This window comes from Natrix helvetica (assembly GCF_964273705.1).
Source record: "Natrix helvetica genome assembly, chromosome: 1".
In the NCBI taxonomy this organism is placed as follows: Eukaryota; Metazoa; Chordata; class Lepidosauria; order Squamata; family Natricidae; genus Natrix; species Natrix helvetica.
This window is the reverse complement of record NC_138548.1, coordinates 154,708,538-154,723,572: the sequence shown is the minus strand read 5'-3', so window position 1 is coordinate 154,723,572 and position 15,035 is coordinate 154,708,538. Positions and strand designations below refer to the sequence as shown.

The 15,035-nt window shown below is 41.3% G+C and overlaps 1 protein-coding gene across 3 annotated transcripts in view; it reads left to right on the top strand.

The window, feature by feature from the left end:
* The window catches only part of ACVR1 (activin A receptor type 1), a 92,601-nt gene extending 78,066 nt beyond the window's left edge, over positions 1 to 14,535 (top strand). For all 3 annotated transcript variants that reach the window (XM_081938068.1, XM_081938067.1, XM_081938069.1), the window contains 5 exons: positions 1,422 to 1,568; positions 4,558 to 4,833; positions 6,336 to 6,533; positions 10,219 to 10,349; positions 12,072 to 14,535. In XM_081938068.1, coding sequence (XP_081794194.1) covers positions 1,422 to 1,568; positions 4,558 to 4,833; positions 6,336 to 6,533; positions 10,219 to 10,349; positions 12,072 to 12,206 — 887 coding nt within the window. In that variant the 3' untranslated portion in view covers positions 12,207 to 14,535. The remainder of the gene's footprint in view (positions 1 to 1,421; positions 1,569 to 4,557; positions 4,834 to 6,335; positions 6,534 to 10,218; positions 10,350 to 12,071) is intronic.
* The last annotated feature ends 500 nt before the right edge of the window (positions 14,536 to 15,035 follow it).

Sequence of the window (15,035 nt, the reverse complement as noted above, 5' to 3'; positions counted from 1 at the left end):
TTAGTCATGCCAGCTACATGACCATGGAGATGTCTTCGGACAGCGTTGGCTCTTCAGCTTTGAAACGGAGATGAGCACTGCCCCCTAGAGTCAGGAACGACTAGCACGTATGTGCAAGGGGAACCTTTACCTTTATAGAATATAACAAACAATACTAAACCTTGCAATTAACTAGGGACACTTACCGTTTTAAAAGGACAAGTCATAAAGAAGACTTTTTAATATTCTTTATGATTTAACAGGTTGAATATGTATAGTATCAGGAATTGATGGTTCTTAAGTGATCTTAGCTAGCTTTTTAAATATACGCACTGCACTCACTTATATCTAAAAACATTAGGAAACTACTGCAGCTCCATATAGGCTTGGAACTTGGCCTTTTCCTAAGATAGACAGCATCTGTTTTTAGAGACTAAATGGTTAGCCTGTATTACGTTGCTATTTTTGGATAGGAAGTCTTGTCTGGGTATTAGGAATTCCTCGTAGGGTGTCACGTGTCTTTTTTCCTTGAAACACATCTGTTGTTGAGGAACATGTGCCAAATATGAAGAAATGGGAGAAGTATTTTTCTGAGAAACAGAGCAGGTGGCATTGCACTGAATTAAACTTGTTTGGGTTGACCAGGGATACTCTATGTCGGGTCTCCAACCGTGGCCACTTTTAGACTTGTGGACTTCAACTCCCAGAATTTCCCCGCCAGCATGCGAAATGAAAGTGGCTGTCTCAAAAGTACAATCCATATTCCAGGCCTTTCCCATTAGACCAGTGGTTCTCAACCTTCCCAATGCCGCGACCCTTTAATACAGTTCCTCTTGTTGTGGTGACCCCCAACCATAAAATTGGTGGTTGCTAAGACTATCGAAAATATGTGTTTTCCGATGGTCTTAGGCAACCCCTGTGAAAGGGTCGTTCGACCCCCCCAAAGGGGTCCCGACCAACAGGTTGAGAACCACTGCATTAGACAATCATTTATTTCTAGTCAAAAGACTTTCTGTTTTAGACAGAACAGATTAGAGACGGCTGTAATTGTACAGTGAAGTGGTATATAAGTCTTAAATGCTATTGCTACGATTTATTGGATCTCTGGGTTAAAAGGTAACTACTAAAAGTGACTTAATTTGTTTCTGACCCAGTTCCAACCCAGATGATACCATCGGGTTTATTCATGGGATAGGTGCATACAAGCTTGCCCTTCTTTTTTAAGGAGGTGTTAATTAAGTCCCTGTAAAGTTGACAATCCCTGCCATAAGTAGATGGTAGAGATTCAGAGGTCCACACAGTCCAGAAGCGTAACCTTTGAAAGTTCATAAATATGGATGTTGAATGCAATTCCTGGTTTGGGCGATAAGCCCAAAAAATCTTTCCCTTTGAATGAAGAGCTGTTGATTAAAAAAAAAATCTCCTTTGTTTATGCTTTCTAGGGAAAGGCCGATACGGAGAGGTCTGGCGAGGACAATGGCAAGGAGAAAGCATTGCTGTCAAGATCTTTTCTTCCCGAGATGAAAAGTCCTGGTTCAGAGAAACAGAATTATACAATACCGTGTTGCTGAGGCACGAAAATATTTTAGGTGGGGAAAAGAATGGCATTGCTTGGGGGGGTGGGAGCTAGATAGATGGGGAGAGAGCTCTGTGGACGGTCTGAGAGCCCAAATCTGCCGAGACCATCCAACTCAGTCTTTTCTTTAGTCCTCCTTGAAGAAATAGAGAAGTAAACTTAGTTGCTGGAATAAAAGAAAGGTTAGATGAGACCCAATGATAGAGAATAACTTTTAGTTTAGAAGCAATATATTCTTCAGCCTGATCGCTCCAGAAAGCAATTTGAACCTGCCACTTTATACACAGTTGTATGATTCTACAATTTTTTTAAAAAAGCAGACCTGCAATGGAATAAAGCATTGATGCTGCAAATGAACTGGAGTGTGTTGGTTGCCATAAAAATGCCACACAGGATTATCGACCATGCTTGCCAGGTGGCATTCAAATGAAGTGTGGCGTTTCAAAGGCAGACCTTTTAAATCCAGATGCAAGGTCTATGTTTTATCCTTTGCAGGCATTTTCTTCCCTTTGTGTAATAACTTACAGGTATTTGGGTGATAGAGCAGTAGAATGTCTCCTCCTTTCATTGGACAGATGAAAAATCAGAATTTAATCATAGGCAAGCTGGGCTGTTGAATTGGTGCCGTTTTTGGTCCCGTCTCAGTTCAGACCTGATCCTTCTAGGCTTTCTGCCTGTCTGCAGTTGTCCTTTGGCAGTGATGTGTCATGTGAAGCCATGGATCTTGACTAAACCCTCTGCAAGGTTTAGCCCAGGGGTCAGCAATTCACGGCTGTGGAGCCGCATGTGGCTCTTTCATCCCTCTGCTGCGGCTCCCTATCACTCAGAATATGTGTCACAACCGCCAATGTGCGACACGCATGTCAGCACGCAATTTATTTAGTTTTTTGACCCCCGGTAGGTTTTGTGGCTCCCGGTATTTTCTTTTCTGTGGGAAACTGATCCAAATGGCTCTTTGTGTTTAGGGTTGCCGACCCCTGGTTTAGCCCAATATATAGAGGCAAGAGGAGGATGAGTGCAACCCAACTTAGCCTTGGACCAATAGGAGGGGAGACTTGCAGTGGTACATTGCTGGGGGCAGCCGAGATAAGATGGACTTTACGTTGCTGGGTTAATGGTGCATGTGTTGGGAGCTATTTGCATAGTATACAGTATATATTTAAATGCTTTCTGTACATTTGTTTCCATATTTCAGTATGGTGGTGGCTAAAGCTAATCTATATTTACTTCAAGAGCCACTTGGAGTTGTGGGGAAGCATTCAAGTGCTTTTCTGTTATCTGAGTCCTTTGGTGCATCTGGTAGATTTTAATGTGCCTGTTATCCTCCCATCTTTGTTTTTAATGTAGTGTTCTTTCTACTGGAACTGGTGCTCTAGTTTCCATTGTCAATATAGGAAGACCCTTTATCAAGCTATTTCTCCCCCAAGTTTTAAATCCAGTTCAGTATCTTATTCCTCTAGTCTACACAAGCCTTTTCTCGTTTCTGGGAAATGCTTTGGCTGCGCTTCCAACTGAGCACTTAAGCAAATGTAAGAGTTGGCTGAATTGGGTAGTCTGTGTGTATGTTTTGGTGCAGAGAAGAGCGCCCCACACTAGTGGCAAGTTGTAGGTGCTGGAAAAAAATGCTCTTGGGGTTTCTGCCAGAGGAGATGAGCTCCAAGTTCTGGCATTTAAATGCTAGGTTAATACATCATTCTGTAGATTTCAGATTCAATTCAGAAAAAGTGCTTCACAGCCCACAGAGGACTTGGCTGTGAATTCATTGCTACGCAAGGCCATCTTGGAAAGGGAAGCAGCTGCTTCAATGAGTCATAAGCATTTGGTTTATTCATACTCCTCCAGTTTCCAAAGAATCTTTTCCAGACTGATCCCAAAGCATTGCACATCCCGATTGATCATTTAGCACAGGAATTGCTTACTTTGAAAAGGAGAGGAATTATACAGGTGGTCCTCGACTCACGACCCACAATTGAGCTCACAATTTACGTTGCTAAGTGAGACATTTGTTAAGTGAGTTCTGCCCCATTGTACGACTTTTCTTGCCGCAGTTGTTAAGTGAATCCTTGCAGTTGTTAAGTCAGTAACCTGGTTGTTAAGTGAATCTGGCTTCCCCATTGACTTTGCTTATCAGACGGTTACAAAAACATTGATCAAATGACCCTTGGACACCACAACCGCCATAAATATGAACCAATTGTCAAGCACCCAAATTTTGATCCCGATCGTGGAGATGCTGCAACGGTCATAAATGTGAAAAATGATCATAAGTCTCTTTTTCAGTGCTGTTGTAACTTTGAACGGTCACTAAATCAACTGCTGCAAGTCAAGGACTAGTTGTACTGATTAAAAGAGCGAGAAATTGCAATATTTTCAGTGTTTTCATGTCTTTAGCCCTAACTACCCTGTTTCCCTGAAAATAAGACCTCCCTAGATAATAAGCCCAATCGTGGTTTTGAGCGCATTCACTAAAATTAGCCCTCCCCCAAAAATAAGCTTTCCCCAAAAATATTGCAATGCAGCAGCAGCAGCCATGAGGTGACCACGCTCGCTGCCTCCTGCACCTCAAAAATAATAAGGCCTCCCCAAAAATAAGGCCAAGCGCTTATTTCGGGCGGGCAAAAGAAAATAAGACCCTGACTTATTTTCAGGGAAACAGTAGTAGAGAACACTTAATACCTTTTTTTTTATAATTCTGGGAGTATTAAAATTTGGCTTTTGTGCTTAGAATAGCCTGCATTCAGTTCTCACTGGTTTTAGGGATAATGGGGAATGATGCAGTTTGAGGAGAGTTTAACTCCGGGTTCATCAACCTGGTGCTTTGGAGATGTTTTGGAACTCTGTTCCCCACCTTTGACCATGTTAACGTCCTTTGATGGGAACTAAAGTCCAACTCATTGGGATCCAAGGTTACGTATCCCTGGTTTGTATGATGAGGGCCATTATATGAAGAAGGAAGTATCAGATGATTTGCCTTTCTTAGGAATGTTCCTGTCCCTTTTCAGGTTTTATTGCTTCAGACATGACGTCACGGAATTCCAGCACTCAGTTGTGGCTAATCACACATTACCATGAAATGGGCTCGCTCTACGACTACCTGCAACTGACAACGTTGGACACTGTGAGCTGCTTACGAATAGTTCTGTCCATAGCTAGTGGCCTTGCTCATTTGCACATTGAGATATTCGGGACCCAAGGAAAACCTGCCATTGCTCATCGGGACTTGAAGAGTAAAAACATCTTGGTTAAGAAAAACGGGCAGTGTTGCATCGCAGATCTAGGTAAGTGGCTTCCTGCTTTTTTTCCCCGTGTGGCCAGCATGAGTACTTTATCCCTGGGAGAATACCTAGGTTTGCCAAACCAACCAACCAGCCAAAACCCATGGAGGATTAAAAAGAAAGAAAGCAAGAGCAAATGCAACAATAACAGAGAGCTTTATATGTAAAACTAAGTTTTATAGGCTTTGAAGAGGATTAAAGATTATAAAGATGCTACATGATTTATGTAATGAATCAGGTATATATTGAAGAAATGTCATTCAGGCTTTCCTTGGTGTCACTCTATAAGCAAGGTAGGAAGATTCAGCAGCCACTAGAGGGCACTTAGCATCCAAAAGTTTTGCTGCTCCTGGGTGTATCTTGTACTATTTTCTGAACATGGAAGTCTGCCACAAGAGACTTCTTCCTCAATCTGATATCCTCCAGGTGTGTTGGACCTCAGCTCCTTGAACTCCCTTCCAGCGTTTTATGTGGCAATAAATAATTACTGTTGGAAGAGCCCTCTGCTAGCTTCCTTAAAGCCTATAATAACACAGCATGCAATGTTGAGCCAGGTTTAGGACTATTGAAACAGAATTAAAACAGACTATTAAAAGAGACAAAGTTATGGACTCTCTCCCTTCCTGCTGATTACTATAAGGTCATATTTTTTGCGTCTTTTTATCATAGTAAAGTGTTGCATACAGATTAGTAATTGTAGTTAAAATTCATCATGCCTGTTGAAAACAAACCACCTTAAATCAATCCTGGTTTGAAATTTGCTTATTTCTACTACGTTATCCTGCCCACCTAACAGTTCCAAAAACATGCAAATGCGAATAGATTAATAGGTACCACTTCAGTGGGAAGCTAGTAGCATTCTGTGTACCTTTGACATATAGCCCATGCTGGCCATCTGACCATGGAAAATGTCTTTGTACATCGCTGGCTCCCTTGTCCTAGAAATAGAAATGAGCACCATGCCTTAGAGTCAGACATGACCAGAGGTGGTATTCAGCCGGTTTGGACCGGTTCCGTCAAACTAGTAGAGGAAATTTTAACCGGTTTGGAGAATTGACAAATACCACCTCTTGCTGGCCTCCTCCCCTTCCCCACCCCTTCCAGGAGTCCCCACCCATCCGTTTTGTCTCCCAGGAGGCTTCAGGGAGGCTTGTTAGGCCCAAAACAGGGTGTGGCGTGTGTGCGGCGGCGATGGTATATGAGCCCAAGGCTTGCTTAAATTTATTTCCACAGTAGTGACTGTCTGAGTGCCTGTGGGCTATTCAATTGCTGCTGCATTTGGTGTTCTCTTTCTGTTTTTCCAGAAACAGTCTGGAAAAACAGACTCTAGAATCTGCCTGTTTTCTGGATGATAAATACTTAACTATATTTCTGAAGCATATTTCACACAGTAAACTCGGCCAACATTTTCAAGATTTTTTGTGCCCTTTCTAAAACTATTACTGATCTAACTTAAAAGAAAAAAGAAGCACTTCACAATAACTCTTCTCCTTTTGTGATTATAGGTCTCTCCGTCATGCATTCTCAAAGTACCAATCAGCTGGATGTTGCGAACAATTCCCGTGTAGGCACCAAGCGCTACATGGCCCCAGAAGTCCTGGATGAAACCATTCAGGCGGACTGCTTTGACTCCTACAAAAGAGTCGATATTTGGGCATTTGGACTGGTCCTCTGGGAAGTAGCCAGGCGCATGGTTAGCAACGGTAGGTAAATGTGAGTTTAGATCAATCTGTAAAGTTTAAATCCTTCATCTTGTTTTTCCACTTAAAAGCACTTTAATGTCCGGATTGAGCAACTGCAATTACTTGTGTATGTCACGTTCCAGCTTTCAGCAAGGGATTCAGACAGAGCCAAAGATGGTTCACTGACAAACTTTATCCAAAATGCTGTAACAACCGGCACAGAGTGACAAACAGGAAACAGGCAAAGTCAGCATGGTGAATCCCTCCATCCTTTAAATAGTGTCCGCCCCACGGCTCCACCCCTAGGGTCAGCCCCTATAACTCCCCACCCCTCACGTGGCGTCCTTAGGTGATGCCATTGCAGGCCATGCACGCTGCTGTCACTCTGCGCAGCCTTGGCGGGCCTCACACTGTCCTTGAGTCCCCCACAGCAGGGGCCCCTCCAGGGCCGCCCCACAGCCCAGTAAGTCCACTGTGAAGCCCTTTGCCGTTCAGCTGTGCCACGTGCAGGGTGACATGCTGGCAAGCTTGGTTTCTGGTGCGGCATGTGGGCATGGACAAGTCACTCAGCTGTTGGCGCCCGGTGCAGCGTGTGTGCATGGATGCACCACTCAGATTCGGCTCTTGGTGCAGCGTGTGGTACAGTGTGCTCTCCGTGCGATTGGCAGTCCTGGCAACCCAAGGACTAACAGTGTAAACAGATAGTTTATTGCCTCTGTTATAAGAATGTCACCAGACTGTCTATCTCCTCTTGGAAAACGATAGATATATACCTAAAGATTTGACCTCAATCATTTCCTCCCCTGTATAGACTCTTAAGTTGGAATCTCTCTTTACTCCCTCTGGCAAGGGGGCCTTCAGCTGGTGGTTCCACCACATTTAGCTGGCTATCAAGATAAAATATGCTGGAAATGTATATGCTACCAGGTAGCCAGAAGAATGATTTTTTTAAAAAAAATCAGCTAAAGGAGGGAAAGCAAAAGGGGGAATGAAAGACACATATTTATCTTTACACCTGAAAACTGAAGGAGTTGGAATGAGTAATCCAGGCAAGAAATTCCGTGAAGCTCAAGGATTCCTCCTCCTTTCCACAAACATGGAAAAAGCTTCCCTTGGAACAAGTATTAGGGTTTCACCAAGATGGCCTCCAGCTCTTACAGGCCGGACAAATTCATGTGGGAGCAAGGAATCTTCATTCCTATGGCAAGGCTGTTCTGTGGAACCTTAGGGCTCTATGAGAATGTCTTCCATGAGAGGCTAGGGTGACAATTGTTGTTTAAATAAGGACAGCAACAATAATTGTTAGTTTATTGAGGTACTGTGGCTGATAAAAAGAGATCTAGAGTGATGCCATAAATGGGCCTTATCAAGTGCACCTGGCAAAAGAAAATAAATACATAAATTAATAAATGACTGTTAGGTCTCTCAGCTGTGGCAGGCTTCTTGGACCAGGAAGTACTGAAGGTAATGACTCTCATCCTTGTCATATCCGTGTTTGCAATTTGCCTTGCATGGGGTTGACCCTGGATATAACCTGGAAAAACTTGTAGCTGACAACCGATGGGTTGGATTGCTTAGATCAGTGTTGGCTAACCTTTTGGGCACCAAGTGCCGAAACAGGTGCTTGTGGCGGCCAGCTGTACTCCCTGGTTCCGGCTCACTCATGCGCGCCAGTCAGCTGGTTTTCACGCATGCGCATGGCAGAACCCGGAAGAGAGTGGCTGGCCGCATGTGCATGTCCAGCTGACTGGTGTACATGTGTGCGATGGAACCTGGACGTGCAGCTGGCGACGGCGCACATGCCCAGAGAGAGGCCTCTGGGTGCCACCTCTGCATGCGTGCCATAGGTTTGCCATCATGGGTTTAGATTGTGGGAACTGTATTAGTTGCTGAGAGGCTTTTGGGCTCAATTCAAGGTGCTGATTACCTGTATAGTCCTATGTGGCTTTCCCTTCTTGCTTTATCTGGGACAATGACATCTTCCTGCCCAATGAGAACCAGCTGGGAGAAAATGCTATTGGTGCCCATACCCTGAAGAGAGCAAGATGGGGGATGACTTTCATTCTTTGAAATAGCTTTCCTTCTGAGGTCAAGATGACCTCCTCCTTTTTGACGTTTTGAAAGACTGCAAAAAATGTTCTTCTGTAGGGCCTTGAGAGAAGGAGAACCTAATTAGGCAACCAAAGTGCTTTTTCAAGAGGCCACCGGACTTTCTGATTTTTCTTTGAAGACATTTCACTTCTCATCCAAGAAGCTGCTTCAGCTCTGACTGAATGGAAGGATCCAGTCAGCTCTGTGTGTGTGAGAGGGGGGGGGGGGTGGAGGGAGGGAAGGAGAGAGAGAAAGAGAGAGACTGTGTCAAGCTATACTTGGAAAGCTGTCTGCAAGACGAAGAGAAGCTGGGTAAGCTATTTTTTGGGCCATTTTCTGGCCAAAATTGGTCTGAAAACAGCTCCCCCCAAAAGCCCAAAACCCAGCCAGCTTTCAGTCTAGCTTGATGCAGTCTCTCTGTCATACACACACATACACAAACAGGTCCCCCAACTGGAGGCCCCTGGATTCCCTCCCCAATCCTGCCTGTCCCATACAGGTACCACCCACACAACTGACGTAGAGTTGGGCACGCCCACTCAGTCACATGACCACCACCCCAGCCAGCCCCTCCCCCAGCCAGTCATTAGGGCAGACAACTGGTTGTCAAAAAATTGGGAGCCCACCACTGCTTGGAAGACTCTCAACAGTTAACTTTAGCCATAAAGGGAACAGTGCAATAACATTTAAAACAGATAAATCATAAAAATAAAATAGCAGCAGTACAAGAACTCCATCAGCAATATTGATGAGATCCTCTTAGACTCTTCATAACAGTTTTTTTTTTTAAAACATAGAAAAGCCAGTGTGGGAGCTAGTCAGATTTCCAGAGGGTGACTATTTCATAATGCAAGTATACTTAAGAAGCCATGCCTGTGAGACCCAGGGCAACCCCTCCTCTTTCTTGAGAAATAGAGAACCAGTAGTTTCTCCCAGGTGGGATAATTCATACAGATTGAATTTGGCTTGAAAAGATGGTCTTGCAAAGTATCTTGGTGCCAAGCCATAAAAGGTTTTATAAGTTAAAACTGTTGTTTTGAATTGTACCCAGAATTACCCAAGGGCCTTGATGATGTATCACACAGTAGTAGCCAGTAAAATACCTGCTTTGTTTATAGGCAGTTGTGATCAACCTATTCTGGACTTCAGACTTGTTCTTTTGGGGAAGAGCACAATTAATCTTACACTGACTTCATCCTTTTCTTATAAAATTACTGCCCCACCCATTCAGTATCTTCTGAATCCCATGCTGGCTAATTTGGGTCTAGATAGTTAATGCCAAATATGTGAAAGTATAAAGAACTGTTAAGTTTTTGCCTCTTTCCAAATCTGTAATAGTTTTGCTGTTTTGCCATATGTATGATTTGTTTTCTGAACATGCACATGTTTACAGAGTCAAACTTTTCTCTAGTCCACGGGGAGACCGAGTTGATTTAATGCTTTGGCTGTATTGTGCTCTTAGGGTTTCATTTCACAATATCAGTGAGATGTCACAAAAGCTTCCAATTGGCAAAGTTTAATCCCTTGGTAACAATATGTGAACTTTGTATTGCTAATGGACATCTTAAATCTCTATTGGTGCAATATAACATATCCCTTGTGTTTTCGGTCACAGGTATAGTTGAAGACTACAAACCTCCATTTTACGATGTCGTTCCTAACGATCCTAGTTTTGAAGATATGAGAAAAGTAGTTTGTGTGGATCAGCAGAGGCCAAATATTCCCAACAGATGGTTTTCAGACCCTGTAAGTGCACTTGCTGAAATGGGTTGATATATTTTCTACTCGATCATCTGTTAAGAATTGTTAAAACCATCTGCTGTTTAGGCTATAGGCCAAACTAGATGTGGCAGCAGTAATTACATTTGTTTAATCATCCATCTTCTCCATTCATAATGCAGCAGGAGGTGACCATGTTTTTACAATAAAATAGGCATATGGGCAAAAGGAGCTGAACCTCTCACCCCTGAAATCTATTCACCTGTAGTACTTTTACTTGACCTAGAGGCTATCTGGAATACGAGGGATTTGGGTGAAAGTGCAAAGGACGTGGGGAAGTATTGGCTGCAGCTCTCACTTCTGCTACTTGCCAGTCTGTTTATATTGAAATTGGCAAAAAAGGATCCATATGAAAAATCATTGTAGAAACAACTGTTCTAGTCACGGTTAAGTGCTAGAAGAGAAAAATTTGCAAGCTAAATCATCTTTAAGAAAAATTGAAAAAAGCTTTTAGGGGTTCAAAAAAAGTCTGTTTTTTTTAAAAAAAATACATACATTGTTGCTTCTCCCAATATGAAATATCGTTACCAAGCTCTTGATACAATTGGCAGAGACCTATAGCCTATCACAGCCTAGGTTTGCATAATAGTTTTACCCTAAATATTTATAAATTCTAGAGTGGAAATAGAATATACCTATCTAAGGTCTGGGAGGGGGCCTCTCCATTGAGTGGCCCTGCAGAGGCAGATGAAGGCATAATCCATTGGGCAAGGAGATGGGAAGAAGATCTTGATCAGGTGAAAACCATCCTGGACTCAATTTCTCAACCAAAGATGAAGCTGTTATAAAAACCTTGAACTTTTTGCTCCAACCACCAGTTGTCCCGGAGCCACAGAACTAAAGGAAGTATGCTTTACAGCAATTAAGGACTGTTCAGTTATATGACCTTCTGGCTTCTGTGTATCTGTGTGCAACTCTTCCCTTGTTTTGCATCTTCTCTTCCTACCAGTGACCTCTTTTCTCCTTCCCCATAGCATTAAGACAAATGCTTTTAGAAGCTCTTTGGAGAGGCCTTGGATACTCAGCGGTAGCTGAAGGCTCCCTTATTGCTTCTTTGCTTTAAGTATTGAAGCAACTTTTTAAATTAAAAAAGTTATTCATGAGTACTGTAGATAGAAAATATGGAAGACCCCAAAAAAAGAGAAAGAAACAAGCTTTTAGGGTGAACCAAAAGGTCACTTGTAAAGTTCTCAACGGATTTGAATTATTTTTCCATAAGGCAAACAGGCCACTTCATTTTCTTGAGCACTCTTGATCTTCCAGAATGTACTTTCCAGCTTAATATGAACTGGGGGGGGGACTGTTTTTTTAATATTTTTCCATTTTATATTTTCATCATGTATTATATTGGGATGGGGGTGTACTAAATGAAGCGAATTGAATTGACACAAGGAATTAGAAACAGCTATGAGCCACCATTGATCATTTGTGTGTATGAATTAGCTTCAGTGTCGAAACTGATTACATGTCCCAGTGTGGATCAGACCTTTGTTTATAGAAATGATTACTAAACATACAGACAATCGTTTAAGCCTCAAACTGTGGTTTGAGGCCACTGCTTTTCTGTATATTGTTTGGTCAGCAATTATTTTCCATGCTGCGAACAGAGCAGTGATAACCAATGTGGGATGGAATAGTGCCATTAAAATATTCTACTTTGAATATATATTTCTGTGCTTACCTTTTCAGACATTATCTTCACTTGCTAAGCTCATGAAAGAATGCTGGTACCACAATCCATCGGCAAGATTAACAGCTTTGCGTATCAAAAAGACGTTGACCAAAATTGATAATTCCTTGGACAAGCTCAAATCTGACTGTTGATTTTTTTAAAAGCCACAATGCTGGCAGACACAAAGAAGGACATACAACTTGCTGGGATTTGGTTCCAAGTGGCTTCAGGCATCGGCACAGTTGTATACCCAAACCAGCCATTTGAGAGGAAACAGAGCCATGCGAATCTTAATTAGCACCTGCCATGGCATTTTTGCAAATGGCCAATCATTAAAGACTTCAAGCTGAATCTCTGGTGGCCTATGGAAGAAGAAGACGACAAAGGAGCCCTAAGACAAAATCGGGGCATTACAACTATGGCTTTTAATATATATATTTTTTAATTCACAAAAAGAAACAGAGTTAATTTGTCTGTTTGATGCTCCCAACTTTGACCCATGGAACTGGACAATTTCAATCCACAATTTTGCCTGTGTGTCTCTTCTTTGTTGCACTAAGGGATTCCTTGCATTCCTTCCTTGCACTGTTACAGTTTAATTTTAAGGAACTGACTTGCCAAGAATAGGATTGGCTTTGTACACTTTGATCTATGTTTTTGGATATTAGGAAATCAGTTTGGGCAACTGAACCCATAACTGAGTCTTCTCCTCTTTCTCTTTTTATTTTGTTAAGCTGCATTTTACATACGTGTACTGTTTACAGTAAGGCTGGACACTAGGAATTGTTGATGAGGAAACATGCAGATTTTATTTATTACTGGTGCATTTAACAGTTTTTTAAAAACAGAGAAAAATGCATACAGTTAAAGTTTATTTTTATGTAGCTTCTATCACTTATTACCGTCCCTTTTTCGCAATATCATATAATCGGAATTGGTTCTGTTTCTTTCCCCTGTTGAATCATTTACACATTTTAATCACATTTTTAAGTGCTTCACATTTTATATGTGTATGGTCTGTAACATATATTTTCAGTTCAAAATATGCAAAACATTTATATATAAATATATATAAATATAAATATATATCTAAATATAAAGCCATTACTCAAAGTATGTCACATCTTAGTACCTTATTGATTTTGGTGAACAGATTAGCAAAGCAAAAGAGCAAACAATAGTTCATAAGAAAGTGCTGCTTCCTCCCTCCCCCAGTTTATACATAATGAGCGTTTAAATGTGGCAAGGAAGAAATTGTTTTAATTTGCTTTTTTTTCCATATTAAGTAACTGCTTGTATAAATGAAAGAGAATGTTTCCCAGTGAAATGATAGGGAAGCATTCTGCTAGTGCCTCCTGGGCTTAAGATGAAGGTGGTGTACTTAAATAGAAGCATCACCAACATATTTATCTGTGGGTGATTCCCATCCTGGACTGAGCTGTGCTGGAAAATCTGCCATCATACATTTTGGCCTATGTGATGGAAGAGACATCTCTTGAGGTTGCCATGCTGGAACTGTCCCTCAGACAGGGGATGCCAACATTGAGTATTCATTCTGGAGCTGTGATTTCCTAATGGCATGGGTTATTGAGTGATGTATGGATAAAACATGATGTCTTCTGGCTGCTTTTTTTATATCAAGTTTCCCAAGTAAACAACTTTGATTCTAGTGCCTTGCTTTGTACTATAGTTACTCTCCTTTGAAGCTTTCCAAGTAAAAAAAAAAAAACTTGGAATGCTGACCTTTGAACATTAAACCAGGACAATGTCTGGAAAAAGGCTGAATGGACTTGGTTTAAATTGAGAGGTTTTTTTAAAAAATAATAATAGGATAGGACAATTGAGGCTTCCATTATCCCTGTCCTATCTTATATGCTTCAATAACAATTATTTGGGGGATGTATACAAGGTTTAGTTTGGACAACTGTATGCTGAGTGAAATACTTCTGTTTTTACTAAATGAAGACGTCACTATCATTCATATAGTATTGGATAGATATCCCATGATTTGTTAGGATTTATTCGCATCCCCTATGCAATTCAGATTTTCAAATGTTATTTTTGCAGTGTAGAATTTTGCCAGGTGATCTCAAAAGTAGCATTTGAATCGATTGTAGATAGGAACTAATTCCCCACCACAAAAATTCCCTGCTTGCAGAAAAGTTGTTCAATCATTCTTCCGTATATTTTATACCAAAAACTACATATAAGGGCAACTTATATGTAAGTAAAGAGTAATGCTGGAAAGGACGCATAAAATGTTTGATGTCCTGTATCCTAAGCTTTCTATAGTTTGATAAGCAGCTTGGCATTTTCTACGAGAATTGTTACTTGTCCAATTAACTTTCATTGTTAAAATGCTTGGTGACAACCCAAATGAAAAAGAAATGAGAAATTACCAATTTTTAACAAACTCCATTTAATAATGATGAACTTTTCCATGAGGACTGGTTATCCATCTAATAAATACTCTTCATTTGACTTCTTGTATGGCTATTTCACAATACTTAACAGACTGGTGGGGTTTGGTGCATCCATTATTTCTGACTTGCAACTTCACTTCAATAGTTTTTAATACACAAATTACTCTTGGATATATATTTTTCAAGTACTCCTAAGATGAAGAGGATTGCAATGCAGGTGACACACTTTCATAAATGTGGAAAATATCTTTCTGCAGAAAGAATGGGTTTCAATTCATATACAGTATCTGGAATGAAGATATACATTTCAAATTTGAAACATTTTAAGGTGGAAATACCCACACAGTATTTTCCCAGATTTCTTTGCAGACGGAAAACATGCTCAGGGAGAATTAAGTAGCCCAAAACTTTCCAAAGCAAATAGATTGGTGTGCCTCTCACAGGGGAAATTAATATGTCATTATTTTCAAGATGCCAAGTAAGCATGTCATTCTAGGCACCAAAGTTTATTCCCTAAGCAGGCTGGAGCAGATACGTGTGGCTCTAAATCTTAGAAGA